General features: G+C 44.2%; 1 protein-coding gene across 1 annotated transcript; it reads left to right on the plus strand.

The window, feature by feature from the left end:
* Window positions 1–3624: 3624 nt before the first annotated feature.
* LOC118214310 (LON peptidase N-terminal domain and RING finger protein 2-like) lies at window positions 3625–14872 on the plus strand. Its single transcript, XM_035394197.1, has 12 exons — window positions 3625–5036; window positions 6742–6860; window positions 7852–7974; window positions 8289–8453; window positions 8642–8855; window positions 9363–9465; window positions 9778–9892; window positions 10336–10457; window positions 10784–10942; window positions 11386–11548; window positions 11806–11955; window positions 12723–14872. The coding sequence occupies exons 1-12, from the start codon at window positions 4238–4240 to the stop codon at window positions 12879–12881; spliced, it is 2391 nt and encodes a 796-aa protein (XP_035250088.1). The 5' UTR covers window positions 3625–4237; the 3' UTR covers window positions 12882–14872.
* The last annotated feature ends 5004 nt before the right edge of the window (window positions 14873–19876 follow it).

Here is a 19876-nt window from a genome sequence, read left to right on the forward strand (position 1 = left end):
GATTTAGGAGGATATTCGGTATATAAAACTTCTAGGAACACCTCAGAGGGGACATGTGGCAGTTCTTAAGTGAATTCACTCCATGGAAGTGTGTTTCTCTGAATCCAAGGCTTAATAGCTATGGTTTCACATTATCACAGTGTATCAAGACCAGTTTGCATGAGATTAGCTGCAGCACTCGGGTGTTATTCGAGGCAGGGGAAAGCCATTTCCCGGAATAACTGCTGTGGAGAAACATGAGATGCAGGTGCACGTTAACTGACCCGCGCTGCTTCTGGCTCCAACAAGGGGAAATGGTACTCTCTTCCTGTCTTGTCCTCTTTCTGATAACATAACCTCACCTGTGCACCCAATCACTAGTCTGAACTATAATCTGTGCATTTGCTCTGCATTTTCTGGTACAAACATCTCTCCATCATCTTTATATCTTGTATCTTTGAGAATTTCCTAGTATTAAGGCTACAAAAACACAAAATGGTTCTCAGAATAGAAGCTGTTATATGATCAATTAAAATTGATCTTGCGATGTGTGATTCACAAGGATTGATTTGTTGCTGGTGTGCCAGTTGGGTCATAATGAATTATATGGAGTTCATTATATGGATTATATTAGCAATGCTTGCTGTATTACGGCCAACCCTAAATCGCTTCAGTGGGTTTTCTGTTTATTCACAAATGAGAAATATGTTTTGAGAGGTATGCTTGAGGCTATCCTTTGACGTGTAAATCTGATTTTTTAAAAATATTTCATTAATTTCTTCATTTAAATTCTTCGTTTTCAACAAATGTAAAATATGCCGTGAGGGTTTATTGTAGCTGTGATGCTTCATGGAGATCAGATAATATGCTGTCCATTTGAAATTCAGCTATTGATAGAATATGATCAAAAATGATTTCATTGAGTTGTACACATTTCAACAAAATGTCATACTTGGAAAAAGGTTTGTTTTTCTTAATGTCACTAGTACACTGATCATGGTGGAAACTATTTAATGTATAAACATTGTACTTTTAATTGCCTCTTAGGCTCTTTAACAACAAACTACACAGTGTTACTTCAGAATGTGCTTACAACTGATAAACAAGGCTCCGTTCAAATTCTGTTCTTTTTAGTTCAATTCTTTTTGCTGTGCTAACAGATTTGTGCAATTCAAATATATATTTGTTCGCCCATTTTATGAAAATTTGAGTTGTAATTTCCCCATAATTTTACTATTTAAAGCACCGTATAATATTTTTCAGGACCACAATGGATTGGATTGGCTCATTGCATGCATTGTTAATCAGCTTAGCCTCTGGGATTTATAGTAAAATTCTATGTAATAAGGCTTAGCTTAATTTTGCAGATGATACCAAAACTGTGCTTAAGTGGCCTGTTCTTTCTGATTTTCAACAGAAAAGTCCAATGTGTTATAAGTTGTTACAAATGTTGTTTTTTTTTTAATTTGTCATTCAGAGAAAAAAAAAAAAAAAGACATGGTAATTATTTTTCTCATTTCTTTACAAATTGATTGGTAAAAGTACATTGTGTACCTGCAACCTTTCAGAATATATTTTGTCGGTGCTTCTGAAAATTGTGGATCCAGTGAACGTGAAATCATCACACGTTTTTTCCCCTACATGTGTCACCATAGTGATGACTGGGAGTACAGCTGACATGTGACCTTACAGACAGTTTGGAACAACAATAGCATGGTACACCTGTACAGCTGCAGTAACATAACATCAACGAAACCAAAAATCATTACATCTGCATGCGCACACACACATGTACATGCATACAAACACACACAAGAATATTAACGGATATATCCTATATCTATTATATTTTTTAAATGTGTGGGAAAACTGCAAAAATGTGTATATATATATATATATATATATATATATATATATATATATATATATTACATCGATTGAATCATATTCGCCATATGCGTCACACGCTCTTTGATTAGTACGGGTTGTACTAGTCTAATTAGGGGTAATATTTGGGGAAATCTGTACAGATCCGTATGAAAGGAGTACAGCCAACGAACCCCACCTCTTACAGGCTGCTGGCAATCCCTGGCGCAGTGCAATTTGAGGAATATCACTGCGGCCACCAGAGTTGTTCCTCACGTGTACAAAGAAAAGATCTCTCGTCGGCTATGGCGGTCGTTCTAACATCTCGTTCTGATATTGAATGATCGCGCGACGTTGCTTGTTGTTAGTTTTTTCTCTAAATAAAGTACTGCCACTACGATTTTCAATAGGCTACCATTACACCTACATACACTTTTATAATCTATTTTCCAGAGTGGCGAAAAAAATGTTAGAGGTCCTCCCTCATTCTGGGAAAAAGGGACATTTGAACGGTTCCAAGAAGTGTGTTTTTCTAAAGTAAAAATAGAGGTGCGTTCTCTGAAAAAAAAAAGGTCCAAAGCTTGTTACTAGGTGGTACCCAGTAGGTACCCTACATACAATTGTACCCCTAGCAAGCAGTCGGCCTATATAAAACATTTTTTTTGCTTGTAAAAGGTATTTATTCGTATCCAAGTAGAACATTATTGTACTTTCATGGGTACATTTGGGAAATTTGTTCCTGAAAGTACAAAAATGTACCTTTGTGGACCTTTATTTCTGAGATTGTAGCACACCAGGTAGCTCTTGAGATGTGCTTAGCAGCTATACCACCTTCTTTCTGCCTTCTCTGTAACTAAGAATGGTCAGACGTGAGTAATTGAGCACAAAGGAGAGATAGCTTGCTGAAAAGCGGTGATACTAAAAATTTTAGTTCGCTGGGTTAAATGAAGATTTTTATTTTATTTTTAAAAACGGTCTCATTTTACTGGTAAAATGAATGTGTCTGCCATGTTTGTTCTGGCCAATGCAAGATGGGTTTCAACCAGGCCACGTGAATATCCATAAGAGTCAGTTTATGATCAAGGACAAAGTTATATAAAGGCTGAAAGTTTAAGGCTATATACATCCCTATATCTAGCTACTACTCAAAGGTTGCCATTGCACATTGGTGGTTGGTGAGGTGAGTTCCCCCTCATCACTATAAAGCACTTTGAGCGTTCGGAGAGGTGCTATATAGCCTAATGCAATGATTCATTACAATAGAAACATTGGCTTTCATCAGACTGGTTAAAAATGGTTCATTTGTAACCATATGTATATTCTGTATATAAATATTAATATGAACGCCAAGTGTTTCACAATGTGTTTACATAGCCTACATTTGCCATCACCGAACATTTAATTTACATTTGCTTGCAGGGATTACCTTAACCTGGGCGAGCTAGTGCTCTCAATATACGGTATGACAGTAAACATGACCAAATCATGCCTAGAAGTGCAAATGTTGTTATGAGTTTTCAGCGACAGGCCGATATTGAACTGGAATGTTGCTGTTCACACACACAGACAGACACGCGCGCGCGCGTTTTTACGACAAAAATATTCTTAGACCACAAATGTATAAAATGATTTGGATAATAATAATAAACATGTATCAATAACTCGAGCGCTTCCAAGTAATTTGGCTTGCCTGCCGGTAACTGGTTACACAACTGTTGTATCATTATATAAGGAGGAATATAACAGACCAATGAGTCCGTTTCCTGAACGTCACGTGGTACATGCTTGTACAATACAGGATTTTACACTGGCTTCCTCGTAGTGTGTAGCTGTTATGGGAAGATTGGACCAGATGGATGACCTGGGCGTTTTCATTTAGTTTGCTTACTTAGCGCGTCATAGCCAACTTAATATTAGCATATAGCAGATATGTTATTTCCACTCTTAAGGTAACACACTCAGAGGATAGGCAGTCCGTCCGTGAAGTCATTTAGCTTGGAATGTAAGTTAAGTTAAGGTCATAGCTAATGAAATTCATTGTATTACGTTAGGGAGCTAGCTATCTTAGGAAGCAGTGTAATTGATCATTGTGGTTCAGCTGAATTGACTAGTTAAACTAGTTTATGCTATATGCTAGCGAGCGTCTTCGCTCGTTTTGATGAGTCTATATCATCGTGATTCATTACCGGCAGAAACTCGATTTGCACAGATGATATGCAGGTAAAATGTATTCGTTAAATCAAGCTACTTGACGGCGGGAGGAATAGGTTCTGATAACTTTTCTACAGATCGCTAAGTAATAACATATTTATGAAAATGACAATGGTCGTGGTAAAAAGGCTTTTTTCGACAGTCAAATTCTTTCATTTGTAACGTCACCTATCTAAAGAAGATGACGGAGACAGGAATTCAAAACCATACAGAAGTATTCATACACGAAACCTCCAAACGTGAAGCGATGGGTTTGTGTCCAGAAATGCTGGAGGTGGCAGAGGAGGCTTGCAGGGCAGGAGATTTCGACCTCGCTGCAGAGATCTACGCCTCTCAGCTTGCAGATGTCCCTCAGCCGGATCGGGGACTCTGTCTGCGTAAAGCGGACGCGCTTGCTAGATGTGGGCGCTTTGCCGAGGCACTGGACTCCTACTATGTCGCTGCTAAACTGAAGAGGCTGTGGCCGGATGAGCTGGGATTTCTAGTCGAAAGTATCGCGCGCAGTCTACGTGAACAAGAACTGGTCGTCGGGAGAGAGTTCATTTACAAAAAAAGCGTAAAGTCAAAAAGTTGCGAGGAAACAGGGATCAAAACAAATTGCAAAGCAAGCGGTGGTGGAAGCACTGAAGATGTTGGATATGCGCTTGAGGACGATCAGTCCCTTGACCTGTTTTCTTGTCGGCTTTGCAAGTGGTTGTTGTCTGAACCTGCTACGTTACACTGCGGACATACATTCTGCAAACGGTGCCTGGAGAATGACGGCGTTAACGAATGTCCAGTTTGCAAATTTAAACTGCGAAAAAATAATGGACTGTTGCATTCTACAGGGTTTAGAGTAAATGTGGTCCTCTGCAGTTTGTTAGACAAATGGTTCAATTCCGAAAGTAAGGCAAGGCGATGCTGGCAAGAGGGAGAAGACTTGTGGAAGAAGGGGGACCTCTCCGACGCCTTGGAGAAGTATAATAAAGCAGTGGAACTAGGTGAGCGATTTGCACAAACTTTGATTTATTGAAAATTTTATGTATCATGTTATGCATGTTGTCTCCTAGCGATTAAAATCAGTTTTGCCATGTATTCTTATGTTCATACTGCGACCTTTTTCCCGAAATTCGAGTGGACTGGGCAGTGGGTGACCTACTTTCCTCTCTGCAACCTAAATTCCAACGCTATGGGCGGTGTAGTATCAACTTGAACACATTTATCATTTGTTTTGTGGGAAAGTGCCAAATGTCTATGTTTTAGTTGCGGAACCGACAACCAGGTTACACGCTATGGTCAAATATATTTATACCCGCTATGGTTACTCAGCAGCGACCTTCAGTGATGCGTTCGTATTAGATTTTTGAGCAGTGTTTTCTCGGTAGTTTATTCTGTCAGGAGCCCTAGTGATCGGTACAGATCAAAATAATGTTATATATGTACATCTCTTAACTAACTAGTTTGAAACATATTGACATTGGTATCAGTCTTGTCTGAGAAGTCATTATAGCCTATTTTCCCAGTATTTCCTAATCCATGCCCATCCTCCTTTAAAATGGTTTTCTGAATGATGCATGTGCATTTGAGCTTTGTAAAACGGGGCATGTTGGAAGTTCACATTGCCTACTGGGTTTGGTGATGGGCATGGCTATATGTACGCTTAAAGGAAAGAGGTAGAATGACATAAGAAAGGGCAATAAAAGATCCTCGCTAAGCGTTGCTAGCTGGAGTTTTTTACACTCGTGTACCTTGTTTGGCCAGCAAAGTAGCATCAGAGTCCCTTAGTTTTTTTTCCCCTTTCCTCTCATCAGAAATGCATGAATTCAGGCTAATTAGCCTCGTGTCATTTGAAGGGAGAGTATGGCCCGGTCCTGATTAACCTCCTAAGCACTCCACTGGGTCAGAGAGGATTTCCTGTTCCTTGTTATGAATTGACTAATTATTCACTATGGAAATGGTGCTGATTATGAAGTCAGCAGTACACCGGTCATCTGCCCATGACAGGCATGCCGTGTAGGAAGACTGCGCGGATTGCATTTGACGGGTCCTTTAGTCCCCCTGGAGGGGGGCATGAGAAGTTTCTCGCTCAGCAAGCGATTAAGCGCCCTGCTCTCAGCTCAGCTGGTGGGGCTGACCTCATTTTGCACTTGGACATCAGCTGCTGGGAAGGGACCATCATGGGATAATTGTTCTCTTTCAACCCAGAACCCAGAGAGTAGCTTTTTTACCCCCCCCCCCCCCCCCAAAAAAAAAAAAAAATCCATTAACTGTTTTCAAATATTAACTAGTTTCAGGGTACTTTTTCAGCTGCTTGGAGTTTTAAGTGAAAATGTCTAGCCTATACACAGAAGATTTTTAGTTTCTCACTTTTGGCTGATTGCCAGATTATGACTTAAAATAGCATAAAGACCCATGCACATCAGTGAGGCCTACTTCTCTTTAGTGTCAGGCACATGGATGCTTGTCATCTGTCTGGTAGCCCATAGGTCAGGGAAAGGCATGAGGTGTCTGTCCCTTCCAGAGTTACATCATCATGCATTTGGATACCCTTTAGTGTATTTAGTGTGTTTTTATGGGTGGGGAGTTGATGTGACTTCATGATGAAAAGCTTGTGCTGTTCATTGAAAGACTGCTCCCACGGTGCTGTTGCTTGACTAGTTCATTTCTTTACTCAAACTTTTTTCTCCCTTTTGACTCCTCCCCCAGTCCCCTCTGACTGCAGGCTGATTGGTCGGCGTGCTGAACTCCACGTTGCCATGAAGAACTTCACTCAGGCCATTCAGGATGGGGACAGCGTGTGCCAACTCCAACCCCTGTGGCCCAAGGTGACTGTGGGTGGGGGCATTGTTTCACATGAGCATGTGACTTGGGGGACTAATGGCAGCAGCCATGCTGAATATAGTCTGGAATGCATACACTGGGGGAAAAGCAATACACTTAAGAATAGTGATACATCCAGAGGATCATCAGACCCTACACACCAGCCAGACCTCTCCGTTCTGCCACCTCTGGACGCTTGGCACCTCCCCCTCTTCGTATCTGTACTTCCCGCTCCCGTCTGCTGTCTGTCCTGGCCCCTCGCTGGTGGAATGACCTCCCTGTGGCAGTCAGAACAGCAGAGAATCTGACTACCTTCAAACATATACTAAAGACTCATCTCTTCAGGCTGCACCTCTCCCCACCCCTCCCTAGCCTATAGTTTAGCTCAATGTACCTAGTTAGGCTAATACGATCACGTTAGTTTTTATTTGGCAGGATTGTTTTTGTCAGATTCTGATTAGGCAAATGTGATTTCAGTACTAGTTTGTACTTGGCAGGATTGTTTGTTTGTTTGCTGAACAGGTTACCCTACAGGGTTGGAGTCCTGATCTATGTGGTCACTTCTGGCACTACGATCTTTACTTCACTCTAGTGTGTTTCTTTTGCACCTCTGCACCTTGAACTAATGCACTTGTTGTACACCGCTCTGGATAAGAGCGTCTGCTAAATGCCTGTAATGTAAAAAATGTAATGATTACAGAGACCAACGGTAGACGAAGTTAACGCTAGATTGTGTTAATTATCTGGTTTGTAGGCATCTCTGTCTAGGTTGATGTATTGCACATTATACTCTTGAACATCTCACTCACTAAACCAATTCAGACAGATTTGTGTTCTGTCACCTTGAGTTCAGCTCTCTGGTGCTTTTCCCCCCCTGAGTCCAGTGCTCTGGCCGCTTAGGGGGTGAAAGTATTGTCTTGATTTTTGGTTTGTGAAATGATGCCATGTGTAATTCACGCTCCTGGGGTGTTAAAGTGCTGCTGTTTGTGTGCGCAGGGCCGCTGTGTGAAGGCTGCTGCCCTGAGAGCCGCCGGGCTGAAGGTAGAAGCCCTGCAGGAATACCTCCTCTGTGTGGCGCTGTGGCCGGAGTGGACTTCAGTCAAGCAGGAGGCCCAGAAGGTAAATCTACCTCTTTCTGTCTTCTACCTCTCTCTCTCTCTTTCTCTCTCTCTCTTCCCTCCCCCTCTCTTTTTCTCTCTCTCCCTCTCGCCTGCATGTGTGAGAACTGTTCTGTTCTCTTCCTCTCCACCCTTCTCTCCACCCTGCCTATCTGCTGTACTGCTTGAAGGCAGTAAGCTGACTTTAGCAGAATTACACCAAAGACTTTCCAGGACTCCTTCCGCGAGCCTCATCTGTGCCAGATTTAGCATGGGTGACCGTCCCTGCACCCGTGGCCGAGCGTGACCTGGGCTTTTCCCCTCTGTTTCCGGCAGATACTGAGCGAGATGTTCTCCTCGGCGTTTGAGAGCGATGGTCTGATCGCTCCTCTGCGACCTCGCCAGGCTTCTCCCTTCTCCCTCCCGCTCAAGCCCTCCTCTCTCCTGGGCCACCTCCACCCCTATAAACAGACTCTCAGCATGGGGGCTCGTTCCTCCAAGGTAAGATCGCCCATCACGCCTCTTAAATACACACACAACTTCTGCACGCTCACTCTACCTCTGCACATACAGTGGGGGGAAAAATTCGGACTGCCAAGTCCTAGGTGTTTTTATTTCATATTTCATGTAGAATTATGTTTAGACCGCAGTAGCATAAACCTCCTGCCTGTGTGGTGTGGTTATCCCAGGAGCCTGGCCTCTGCCCGTGTGACTGCCTCGGTGGCTCTGGTGGGCTGGATATCCTAAAGTTGCAGTCCGCTCTGAGCATACTGCAGTCCTCCTTCAAGGACACCCAGACCCTGACGTCCATCCTGTCCGGGCTCCCCGCCCCTACGAGTCTCAAGAGGAAATGTCCTGGCGACTCCCCCGGCTTCGCCCCCCCCACAAAAGTCCTTAAAACAGGTACAGGTCTCCACTCGCATTAAGCAATGTGTAGTATGAGCAAAGTTCTACTGGTGATTCGGTCATACCAATATTCTTAGCTGTGTGTGTGTGTTCTCAGAGTGAAGCTGTTGTGTGTATTTGTGTGTTCTCAGAGTGAAGCTGTCGTGTGTATTTGTGTGTTCTCAGAGTGAAGCTGTTGTGTGTATTTGCGTGTTCTCAGAGTGAAGCTGATGTGTGTATTTGTGTGTTCTCAGAGTGAAGCTGATGTGTGTATTTGCGTGTTCTCAGAGTGAAGCTGATGTGTGTATTTGCGTGTTCTCAGAGTGAAGCTGTTGTGTGTATTTGTGTGTTCTCAGAGTGAAGCTGTTGTGTGTATTTGTATGTTCTCAGGGTGAAGCTGTTGTGTGTATTTGTGTGTTCTCAGAGTGAAGCTGTCGTGTGTATTTGTGTGTTCTCAGAGTGAAGCTGTTGTGTGTATTTGTATGTTCTCAGAGTAAAGCTGATTGTGTATTTGTGTGTTCTCAGGTGTTCCCTGCTTGCCTGAGAGGCCGGCTGCGTGCTCTGGGCTCAGGGAGGTCCCCCCCCAGCTGCTAGACAGTGCTGATATGGAGTGCTCCCTCTGTATGAGGTAATGCATGTCCAGCCTGTAAACTTGCAGGAGTCTTGTAGCATATTATAATACAGTGGTAGTGTCATGGGTAAGAAACTGGGGATTTTACCTAAAGGTTACAGGTTTGATTCGCAGACAGGACACTGTTGAAGTACCCTTGAGCTTCAGTAAATATCCAGCTGTATAAATGGATACTATGTAAAAATGCAGTTGCGTAAGCAGCTCTGGATAATGCCGGTAATGTAATGTAATTATGTAATGTATGCTCTGAGATGTAATTATGTAATTATGTTATGTAATTATTCCCTTTTCTTCTCGCCGTTCTCACAGGCTGTTCTACGAACCTGTGCTCACGCCCTGTGGACACACCTTCTGCTTGAGTTGCTTGGAGCGCTGCCTGGACCACAGCCCCGCCTGTCCGCTGTGCAAGGAGAGCCTGTCAGAGGTAGAGATCCACAGATAGATACGCCCGCCTTGCCCGTATTGTACCAGAAAAGGACAAATTGGCCAGGTCTAGGGGCATTGATTGGCTCATTTCATGACAGATGTTGACCAATGTGAAGATGTGGGCAACACTAGGCTTGCAGTATAGCTCACAGAGCTGAACATCATGTTCAAGATGGGGAGAGAATTCACAGCATTTCAGTGTCCCTTAAATGTGATTTTAAAATCAACATGATTTGGAATGAGCCCGTTGTGTTTTCAGAACTCAGTTGTCATTTTTTAATGGCTTTTTTTACATTTCAATTTCATAACTTTATCCAGAAAATTTTTTGTGTTCGTGAAGACACCCTATGAGAGTCTCAATACCGGTTTGTGTTTTGTGTTTGTGTGCGTTTGTGAATGTTTGTGTGCGTGTGCGTATGTTTATGTGTGGGTGCACTTCAGTACCTGGCCACTAGGGGGTATAAGAAGACAGTGCTAATGGAAGAGATTCTGCAGCGCTATCTGTCTGATGAACTCAGCGAGAGGAAGAAGGTCCATGAGGAGGAGCTGAAAGAGCTGGCAAAGTGAGTCAGCTACGCCCACATCCCTCCACATGTCAATCCTCTACCTGCTCCCTGTATGGCCATTTAACCTTTGTGCTGTCCTTGGGTCAAAAATGAACCTTTTCTGAGTTTAACTGCAGTTTTTCAACATAATCAAAGTTAAGCACCAGACGTCTATTGCTGCAAAAAAGCAATTATAAGATTTGTGTTTTGTAGTAAAAACTAATGGTGCAGACTGAAGAAATAGAGTCTCTCTGGACTGTGTAGTAGGAAAACAGTTATTCATTGAATATTCTGTTCGTCTTACTCTGGTCTAATTGCACATGCTCCCGTTTTCTCATTGACAGCCTGAACCAGGAGGTTCCCATCTTTGTTTGCACGACGGCATTTCCCACAATCCCTTGCCCGCTGCACGTCTTTGAGCCACGCTACCGCCTCATGATCCGCAGGTCCATGGAGACGGGAACCAGGCAGTTTGGGATGTGCATTGCTGATGAGCTGAAGGGGTGAGTGTGGACTTTTGCCGTGGTGGTGGTACTGGTGTTAATCAGTTTAACCTTCAGGGTCCAAGTTGAACTATGCGGTTGTTCCCTGCACTTGGACCGGTACTTCTCTCTAGGGTTTTCGTCATACTTGTTCCTGGTTATGGTTATACACTTTGTTGTACGGCGCTCTGGATAAGAGCGCCTGCCAAATGCCTGTAATGTAATGTAATGTAATGTAATGGCTCTGACTCTGTAACGGACCAATCCAATTTAATGCATTACAGAGTGCATTAAATGCATACAGCTTGCATTAAATATAGACATAGCCATAGCGTATATACTTTGGCATCGGTGCCTTTGGAACAGAAACAGTGATGATTCCGAGTGACTGCAGAAGTCGATGAGATGCCATCTGCTCTCTTTGATGTGTGAGAGTAGCTCTAATCAGATCCGCTCCCTGCCAGGTTTGCAGACTACGGCTGTATGCTGCAGGTCCGAGAAGTGAAGCTCTTCCCTGACGGGCGCTCGGTGGTGGACACCATCGGAGTGTCGCGTTTCAGAGTGCTGAGCCACGGCCAGAGGGACGGGTACCACACGGCCAAGATCGAGTACCTGGAGGACAGCAAGGTGTGCCTGGGGATCTGTGTGTGCTGCTGTGTTTGTGTTGGGAGGGCCTGCTTTTTTGTGTGTCTATCTGAGATGTGTGTGTGTGTGTGTGTGAGGGAGAGTATGTGTGTGTGAGAGAGAGAGTGAGAGAGTGGTTGTGAGTGCTTGTGTGTGTATTGTTATGGTTCCCTGACCTTGTGCCCTAGTGGCTGCTTGTGGTGTTGCAACATTTGTTTTGATTGCTTTGATTGTCTTCCTAATAAGCTGTGTGTTCTCAGGTGCAAGGGGAGGAGCTTGCGGAGCTGGTGAAGCTGCATGACTCTGTGTACGAGCAGGCAGCAGCCTGGTTCTCCTCGCTCAAAGACAACCTGAAGAACCAGATCCTCAGCCACTTTGGGAACCTGCCGGCGAAAGACCTCGATCCACAGGTACTGCATCGTTTACCTGAAGCCTGTGTGATATAACTAGTGCACTATCTGCAGGTTTGAACTAAATAACTTTCCCTTTGTCCTGTGTCTGGTCTTAGAGATCATGCAAGGTTTAATAGTGGATTCTTGTGTGATAGCTTTATTTAGTGTTGGTGATGTATTTAGTCACGTGACCTGGATTTCACAGACAGATGGCTAATCCAGCCTGTAGAACTGTAGTTGCATTGTTGCAGCAATATGCATGACAAATTGACTGACATCACAGGAGTGCAGTTTTTGTCCTGCCATGTTGTACAAATTGGAGCCAGAGACTGCGCAGTAGGGGCAAGGTGGGGACCCTTATATGGTCGTGAAGTCTGGGCCAGGACTGGGTCCTTATATGGTCATGAAGTCTGGGCCAGGACTGGGTCGTCCAATAAGTACATGAGACAGTGAAATGCAGTGACTCACCAATGATGCAATCTGTCCCTGATTCATCCACAAAATATTAGAATATTGCCCAAAAGACACAATAACTTACAAAGTCAATAAATATTATAATTATTTTATTTTGACACTATTGGTACCATTGACTTGCATTAAAACGGGTGGCTGAAACGCCTAATACAGGAACCAGCTGCTCTGGCACTTGTGAACGTCTCTTGGACCAGAAAGTGAGCTTCTGAAGCCAAGCCCGTTTTTGGTCGCTTGACGTGACCGCCCTGCTTGTGCTGCTCTGGGTTTTTTGTGGTTCTGCTCACGGCTGGCTGTGGTGTCTCTCCTCGCAGGGCAGTCCCAGTGGACCGGCCTGGAGCTGGTGGCTCCTGGCTGTCCTCCCCCTGGAGAACCGGGCCCAGCTCACCATCCTGTCCCTGACCTCCCTGAAGGACCGCCTCCTCGCCATCCGCCGGGTCCTCCTCTTTGTCTCTCGCAAGCGAGCGTGGTGATCACGCGGCCATTGCTGGCGAGAGAGAGAGAGAGAGAGCGGCGTACGCTCTCAACCAGAGCTCTGGGGGCTAACCGAACGGGCTCCCCGCTTGCAGAAGCTGAAGTCGCGGGCGCCGTCGGTGCGTTTGCTCACGCGTAGCAGCGCTGGCTGCTGGGCCAGTGAGGACCCTCTGCAGGAGCCCCAGCTGCTGAGAGGCTGTTGGGTTCAGCGCAGCTTCACGCTACAGTCCAGGAAGCAGGGGGAGCTCCCTCAGCATGCAGACACACTGTGCCTTTTCTCCAGGGGACATTTCAAAACCGACGGGGAGGTCTGGGCCCGGCTCGGCTTACATTAAACCCTCTCATGTCTGACAGTGCTTCATGTTCACAGTGACCGCTTAGAATGTGCACTTCTTAAAACACTTCTATGGAGTTCAACACTAAACAAGAGGAAAGAAACCTGTTGGGTCCACCTATACTGCGTTACACACTGAGAGTGACAGAGAATGACAGTGTGTGAGGTCTGTCCCTCAGTGCGTTACATGCTGAGAATGACACTGTGTGAGGTCTGTCCCTCAGTGCATTACACGCTGAGAATTAGGAGAGTGAAAAGCAAGTCTCCTTAAAGGGGTGGTTCACTTTCTGGACAGAAATCATTGGTCAACTGGTGTTCCCTGGCCCCTGATTGGCCCACTTTGCTCTATGGTTCATACCGTGGGGGCACGTGTTTGAATTTTCAAGAGTTACCTTTAAATGAAATGTAGAATAAAATATAGCAACACATTGTCATTTACCCACTGCAGCTATTTGCACAAAGTTACCTCAATTGCAATAAGATGACTGAATTTAATGGCTGTTTATGGAGGAAATCCTAATCACACAACTGTTGGAGTAGCTACACATCCTTGGAGTCCATTTTGAAGACAGCATAATTTGAAACCAAATGGAAGGATTTCCTGGTGCAAAGCGTTTTGATTAGCTTCAGTCCGTGTGTTATTGACAGTTCCTGTTGTATCTCCCACCCTATGAGTGGTTTGCAGAGATGTTTGTCAGATTTGAGGTTTAGCTCCTCCAAACTCATTTCCTGTCCGTTAGAAGGGGCTGGACAGCTTGTGATTTTCTGGGATTACACTTGCGTGTCAGATGGAGAATATGCTGGAATATACTTCATGTGCGCTTAGTTTAAGAACTTTTAGTTTAAGTTGTTCAGTGGCCTTGTGAGTGTGTCCGTCCAGATACCAAAAGGCCCGCAGCCCCACACCTGCATACGCTGCCCCTCAAACTGCGGCTGAGTTTGTCTGGAGGAACGTGGCTAAACCGTGTCTTAGAGACACCATGGCGTGTTTGTGCTTAGTCACATGGTCTTCCCGACAAAATTCTCTTTATGTGCTTAACTGGGGGAGTAAGATCCCTGTCCTGCTGCCCATACAGACGCTCAGCACCAAAGGGTCATCTGAAACTTATTTAAATGATGGTCCAAGTCATGGATATAATGTGACGTATGAAGCATTAATGTTGAAGTCAAACCAAAGTCCCAAATCATTTATCCTCACTGAAAGGTCATGCTTACACATAGCACTGAAAAGAAATTAATTGAAGTGAATAGCAAATTGAAAATTGGCTGTTATTATTTCTTTTATTTTCTGTTGGCTGGGGCGTGTATCACTTAGACTGAAAAATAGTTTTAAAAATTTTCTACAAATCTTAAAGCATTTTGTTTATACAAAAATGTTTAATGTATGTGGCATATTTCATCAGAGTAGTTATTGACTGTAGTGCATTTGCTTGGTTTATCTTGCTTAAGTGAAGGGATAAAGATGTTTTGTGTGTGCTTGTAGATCATTGTACAAACTGAGGCCTTTACATGTGATTTCCCCGCTGTGTTACCTGTTAAACTCTTTTTTTTATCATTTTCTATGTTGGGTCATCACACAAAATTGATGAGTCATATTTATGTGCATATGTACATATGATGTATTTTCTATTTGAAATAAAATGTGAAAATAAGATCTATTGGCGTGGTTTCCTGTCAGTTTTAACTATGGGGAAATTGTCTCTAATGTCTGTGTGAAGTGTACATTGAGGAAATTTGCATTAGGTATTAGTATTGAAGTAATTATGACCGAAAGAACTAAAGGCATCGCACTTAGCTACACTGCTTTTGTATCAGCTGTCCACAGCTGCCTGCAGAGGTGTGCTTTTTTGGTAGTGTGAAGTGTGTGCACGAGAGTGTTCTGCTGCATCAGATCTTTCCAACCAGAGGAAAGTTCGCACATTTAGTCTAAGTGAAAATTGTTTAGTGCCACCTGGTGGTAATTGTGTGCCACACACTTGCACTGCCAAGGGCTGCCATTTTCAGCTCACTTGACCCACATCATTATAGTGGGGCTAGTGCTGTGATTTTTTTTTCTTTAAATAAAAATACATAAATAGATCCAGCAGTAATTATCCTTTATGTGCTTTATAGAATATTGCTGTGTTACCTTTGTGTGCTTTGAGTGAAATCATTTTATATGACAAAAGTGTTTTTTTCTAAAAACAAAATTGAAAGCTACTGAAATGAACCTAGTTTGAGGGTTTGGACAGGCACTACCTCTTTCCCTCACTCATTTGTTGCTCATTTGAAGCATCTGCTTGAGGTTCTCCTGTTCTCACTGTTCAGCTCCCTGTCCGAGTTTCCGTGATCCTTACAGCGGGAAAATAATGTGCAAATTCCCTGGAGCCTCGTGAGGGCGCTGTTGAGCTGCACAGGACGGAATCCTGGGCCAGGGGTACTTGTAAAGCTGTGCAACTCCGTAAAGTCCTGGTGCATTTCGCTCAAACATGTCACTGGTGCCCCATGCTGTTGTGAACACCCGTGTGATGCGTGTTTTCATGCCTATGTTTTCATCCCCTTTCATCGCTGCTTAAAGGTGTAGTTGCCAACTGCTTCCCTCGCTAATGTTCACTTCCCTTAACGTTGTGACTGTTGTGTTCAGGCACATGACCTGGAGATGCCCTGTCCCCTGAGCACTGAGATTAAGTTCCCTTCTGTGCTCACAATACCATATTAAACTATTTATATTGACCGTAATGTATTTTGATGGGAAACTTTGGCTTGTGTTTGTGTATTGTGAAGGCGTATGGAATGTTGACCTTTGACCTCGGTGTGCACTGGTTGTCCCCGGAGCTGTTTATCTGGGATTTTGGTCCCAGACTGTGGCAGCCTGTTTCAGACATGTAGAAGGCACGTCTGTTAGCATTTTATGAAAATACACTGTGGAAGATGGGCGTTGCGTTGTTGGCAAATCAGAGGATTAAAATATACTGCTCACTCTTGTACTTGATGTGCTACTTTGGTAAAAGGAGTATGACTGGTTCAGTGAGATTTATAGCAGATTTAACTGTTTTTTACTTCTTTATTTTTTGAGACTCCTCTGCTGAATAAGGCTTATATAGTCAGTACATTGTTGCTGGGCAGAAATTAAAGTTATGCCTAGTGGGCAATTTGCTGTATTGACAATATTTGTCCACAGGGTGTCAGGATTGAGCCAGGTAAACAATCCAGATCCAGACAGCAAAGATATGGTCAGGTGTTCTTCAGACAGAAACACTTTTTTTCCCCCTTTGTGTTTCAAAAACCAACATCGGACAACGCCCCTGTCTGTTTCTGCTGTCTACAAAAAAACGAACAAATTTCTGCCCTATGCAAGCTGAACTTTCAGAGCTGAAAGGCAGACAAAAAAATCATCATATGCTCTATTGTTGATGCTGTTTTTAACATTTCCAGTATTGTTTGCTGGACAGCGAGGAGGCTGAAATTGACTCATGTTTTTGATGAAGGCAGACTCGAGGGAAGGCACATGACTATTCCATACGGTATGAGCGATGTAAATCTTTTTGCTGGTTTTGTTTGGTCTTTTGAAATTTTCAAATTGCTCTGGAGATTTTTCAAAGGCATTCTGTAAAGAACGTTCTATAGAACTAACACTCAGACTTATTTATAATTTTTCCGTTACTCTTTGAGGTGGGGGAGGGGTTGGGGGCGGTTGGCGGGGGGGGGGAGGGGGGAGGGGTGTTGGAGACGAGGTGACTCAGCTGTGTCTGATGCTGATGAATCGGCTGATTGGGCCAGAAGCTAGCTGTTCACCAGAGGTCCCGGAGGGCCGGTTTTCAGCTCAGACTGTGCCCTTGGACCATTTCCGTCATCACTGTCACTGTCGCGGTGCTTTGGCCCCGTAGCCTGCCGAGATGAGCAGCAGCATCTGTCCCTAAATCTGCCAGTTATCGACAAATCGGTCCCTAAAGGTTAGAGCTTTACGAAGTAAGGCTGTTCTTCCCGTTCCGTTTCACTCCTCACCTTTTCTCTCTTCTGATCACCGTCTACCTTTCCTTCCCTCCCCGCTCACTTTCTACCTCTTCCTCCATCTTTAGCTTACAGGTTCCTTCTCTTCTTCCCCGCATTATGTAGGCTCAGGATAGGATTAAATAAAACCTCAGTAATAGAGATGAACATTGGAATAAAGACCAGTTTATGACAGGCTGTGGATGAGTTAATATGCAGGGGAGTTTTCCCCCCCCCACCACTCCACATGCCCCATCTGCCAGGTCTGGAACAGGGGATGGGGGGGCTGATCTCTGTAGAGATCAACACTATCACCCTTACCAGACCCCTGTAGTTTGATGTGCATCACAACTAACTGCCATTTTAGTGCTATTGTTTGTCTTGGGTTTGTGCATAATGCTGTAAGTCATATGACCATAACATTCAGTCTCCTGATGTACAGTTCAAAGCCTGGCTTTTCAACAGGGCATCTGAAGGTATTGTAAGGGGACCTTGGCCAGACTTGATACGTAATGACTATGTATAGACTTAGGAAATTATTTAAATTTTTTTACAACTTTTCTTTTTTAAATATACTCCTTTAACTTTTGACAGGGGTCCCCTGGATGCCTTTGAGCGTGAGTGGGAGTCCCTATATCAGCCAAAGTTGCCTCGTAGCCTGAACATTTGACTTTGTGTTGTTGCCATGGAGAGGCGGTGATGGGTTATCTTCAGCGGGAATTTACTCTGAATAAGCTTTTCCCAGACGGGGCCACGCACTTATCAGTGACCGCTCCCTGAATGCTTCGCGTTATTGCTTAAGTATTCACCTCGGAGCGCGGACGGGAAACTGGAAACACATGACGGTAGCTGTGAGCCGCTAACAATTTCGCCATGAGATACAGTGCCTACGGTTTACGTAACTGTCTGTGAAATGGGCTCTGAAGCTCTGCGCCAGTCGGTTAGTTAGGAATGTGAATACGGTAAATCTCAAGTGATCGAATGACACCAGTGGTGTGTTTACACCCAATGCGGATGTGGGGAATGATTGTGATAGATGGACCTTTGTCCTCTTGTCTGTGTTGTTTCCCCATCCATTGTTCACTGGGAAATGTGCTTATGCAATTATATAGTGTATGATATAATGTAGTATAATTGCTTTATGAATGTACTGGCTAATGCAAAAAAAAAGTCTCCCTGGATACAGTTGTGAATAGTTCTGAATTTCAGGTAATAATCAGAACAGACCTGTTCTTCTGTTCTGTTCTTACATTTGTTTGACGGCAGGGTCACCTTGGAGCACGAGCCAAACTTTCTCGGCAGGGACCCACTTCCCCCAGTGAGGTGGACAGCATGGTCCGGTCCACATACTGCACTGTCCCATCCAGCCTCGTCCCCTTCCCACTGCCCGTTTGACCCTGTAAGGTGCGAGATCACAAATATGCAATTGTTCTTAACTAAACATTCTAATGCTGATGTAACAATCACTACTGGTAACTGAAAGCAATGGAGTTCTAGAACACTGACTCAGAATTCTGAAAAAAAAAACATTTAAAAAAAAAACCTACTCTTTAAAGAGTTAATAGGAGACAATGTGTTAAACTGCAAAAAGGGCTAAAGGTCTTTTCTGCAGACACAGGTACAATGCCTGGTTTTTGAAAACTCCTTCCTCTTTCTTTTTTTTGCAGTGGAGCAAGTGACTGCGTAGAAGGGGTAGAGGTATCGCACCTTTTAGTCCCTGTCCCTGTCGCCCGGGAGACAAGAGAACACAAAAACCACATGGTTGGCTCCCATTGGCTGCTTCTGCGCATATCCCCTCTCAGCTTTTGCGCTGCAGTTTGCCCTTTGTTAGAGAGAGAGACAGAAGGAGAGAGAGAGAAACAGAGGGAGAAGGGAACAGAGAGACAGAGAGAATATCAGAAACCGACAGAGAGAGAGAGAGGGAGAGAGAGAGAGAGAGAGGCCACTTTGACGGCCTGCCCTGAGGACAGGCTGCTCTCTCACTCCACCTCACTGTCGTAGGATCAGGCAGGGGTGACACAGCTGCCACAGAAAGTTGAAGACGTTCAGAGCCTCCAGGGGGGTTGGTTATGACACTATGAGCAATTCTGTACTGGCCTGGGGGGGGGCTGCTGGTTTGAGTCGCCACTGGTAAAGTAATGGAAATGGACTACGTCACTACACTAAATCAGTCTATTAGGGAGAGACACGCAATTCAACCACTACTGTTTTTGTGTTTGTCAAAGAAAACAATATTTTCATGAAGTTTGTCAAAGGCAATGACACAGAATCAATGTGAGACTGTGAGGCAGACAGACAGACAGGCAGACAGATATTTTGTTCCAATGGCAAAGAGGTTGAAATTGCTTTACGAAGATAGAAAACTTGTCAATTTAACTTTGCCAACAGCATTGCGGCTCAAATGTCAAAATTTGATCTACTGCAGTGCTCAAGGTTGTCAGAGACATGCAAAACCAGGCTGTGACAATTTTAGTCACCAGAAGGCCTTCTGTACACAATGTGCATGGAGGCCCAGAAGGAGAACCTCCCCAGCTCCCCCCAGCCCATACAGGCCCCTCATCGCCCAGGAAACAGTTCCTAGGACAACCTGCATTCACAAGAGGGCTGTGGAGTTCCATTAACTTTCACACTCCTGGGTTGTTCGTTTTTGTGCCCTCTCTTGGCTGGTTCCTTCGTCAGACAGTCAGTGCA

Source organism: Anguilla anguilla, chromosome 15, assembly GCF_013347855.1.
Source record: "Anguilla anguilla isolate fAngAng1 chromosome 15, fAngAng1.pri, whole genome shotgun sequence".
Taxonomy (NCBI): domain Eukaryota; kingdom Metazoa; phylum Chordata; class Actinopteri; order Anguilliformes; family Anguillidae; genus Anguilla; species Anguilla anguilla.

What these genes read in the sequence shown, in the direction of transcription:
- LOC118214310 (XM_035394197.1), top strand. Translation starts at nt 4,238, where the DNA reads ATGACGGAGACAGGAATTCAAAACCATACAGAAGTATTCATACACGAA. An exon ending in TGGGGGCTCGTTCCTCCAAG is followed by an intron (nt 8,454 to 8,641) that starts GTAAGATCGCCC and finishes TGGTTATCCCAG; the next exon opens with GAGCCTGGCCTCTGCCCGTG. An exon ending in GCAAGGAGAGCCTGTCAGAG is followed by an intron (nt 9,893 to 10,335) that starts GTAGAGATCCAC and finishes GGTGCACTTCAG; the next exon opens with TACCTGGCCACTAGGGGGTA.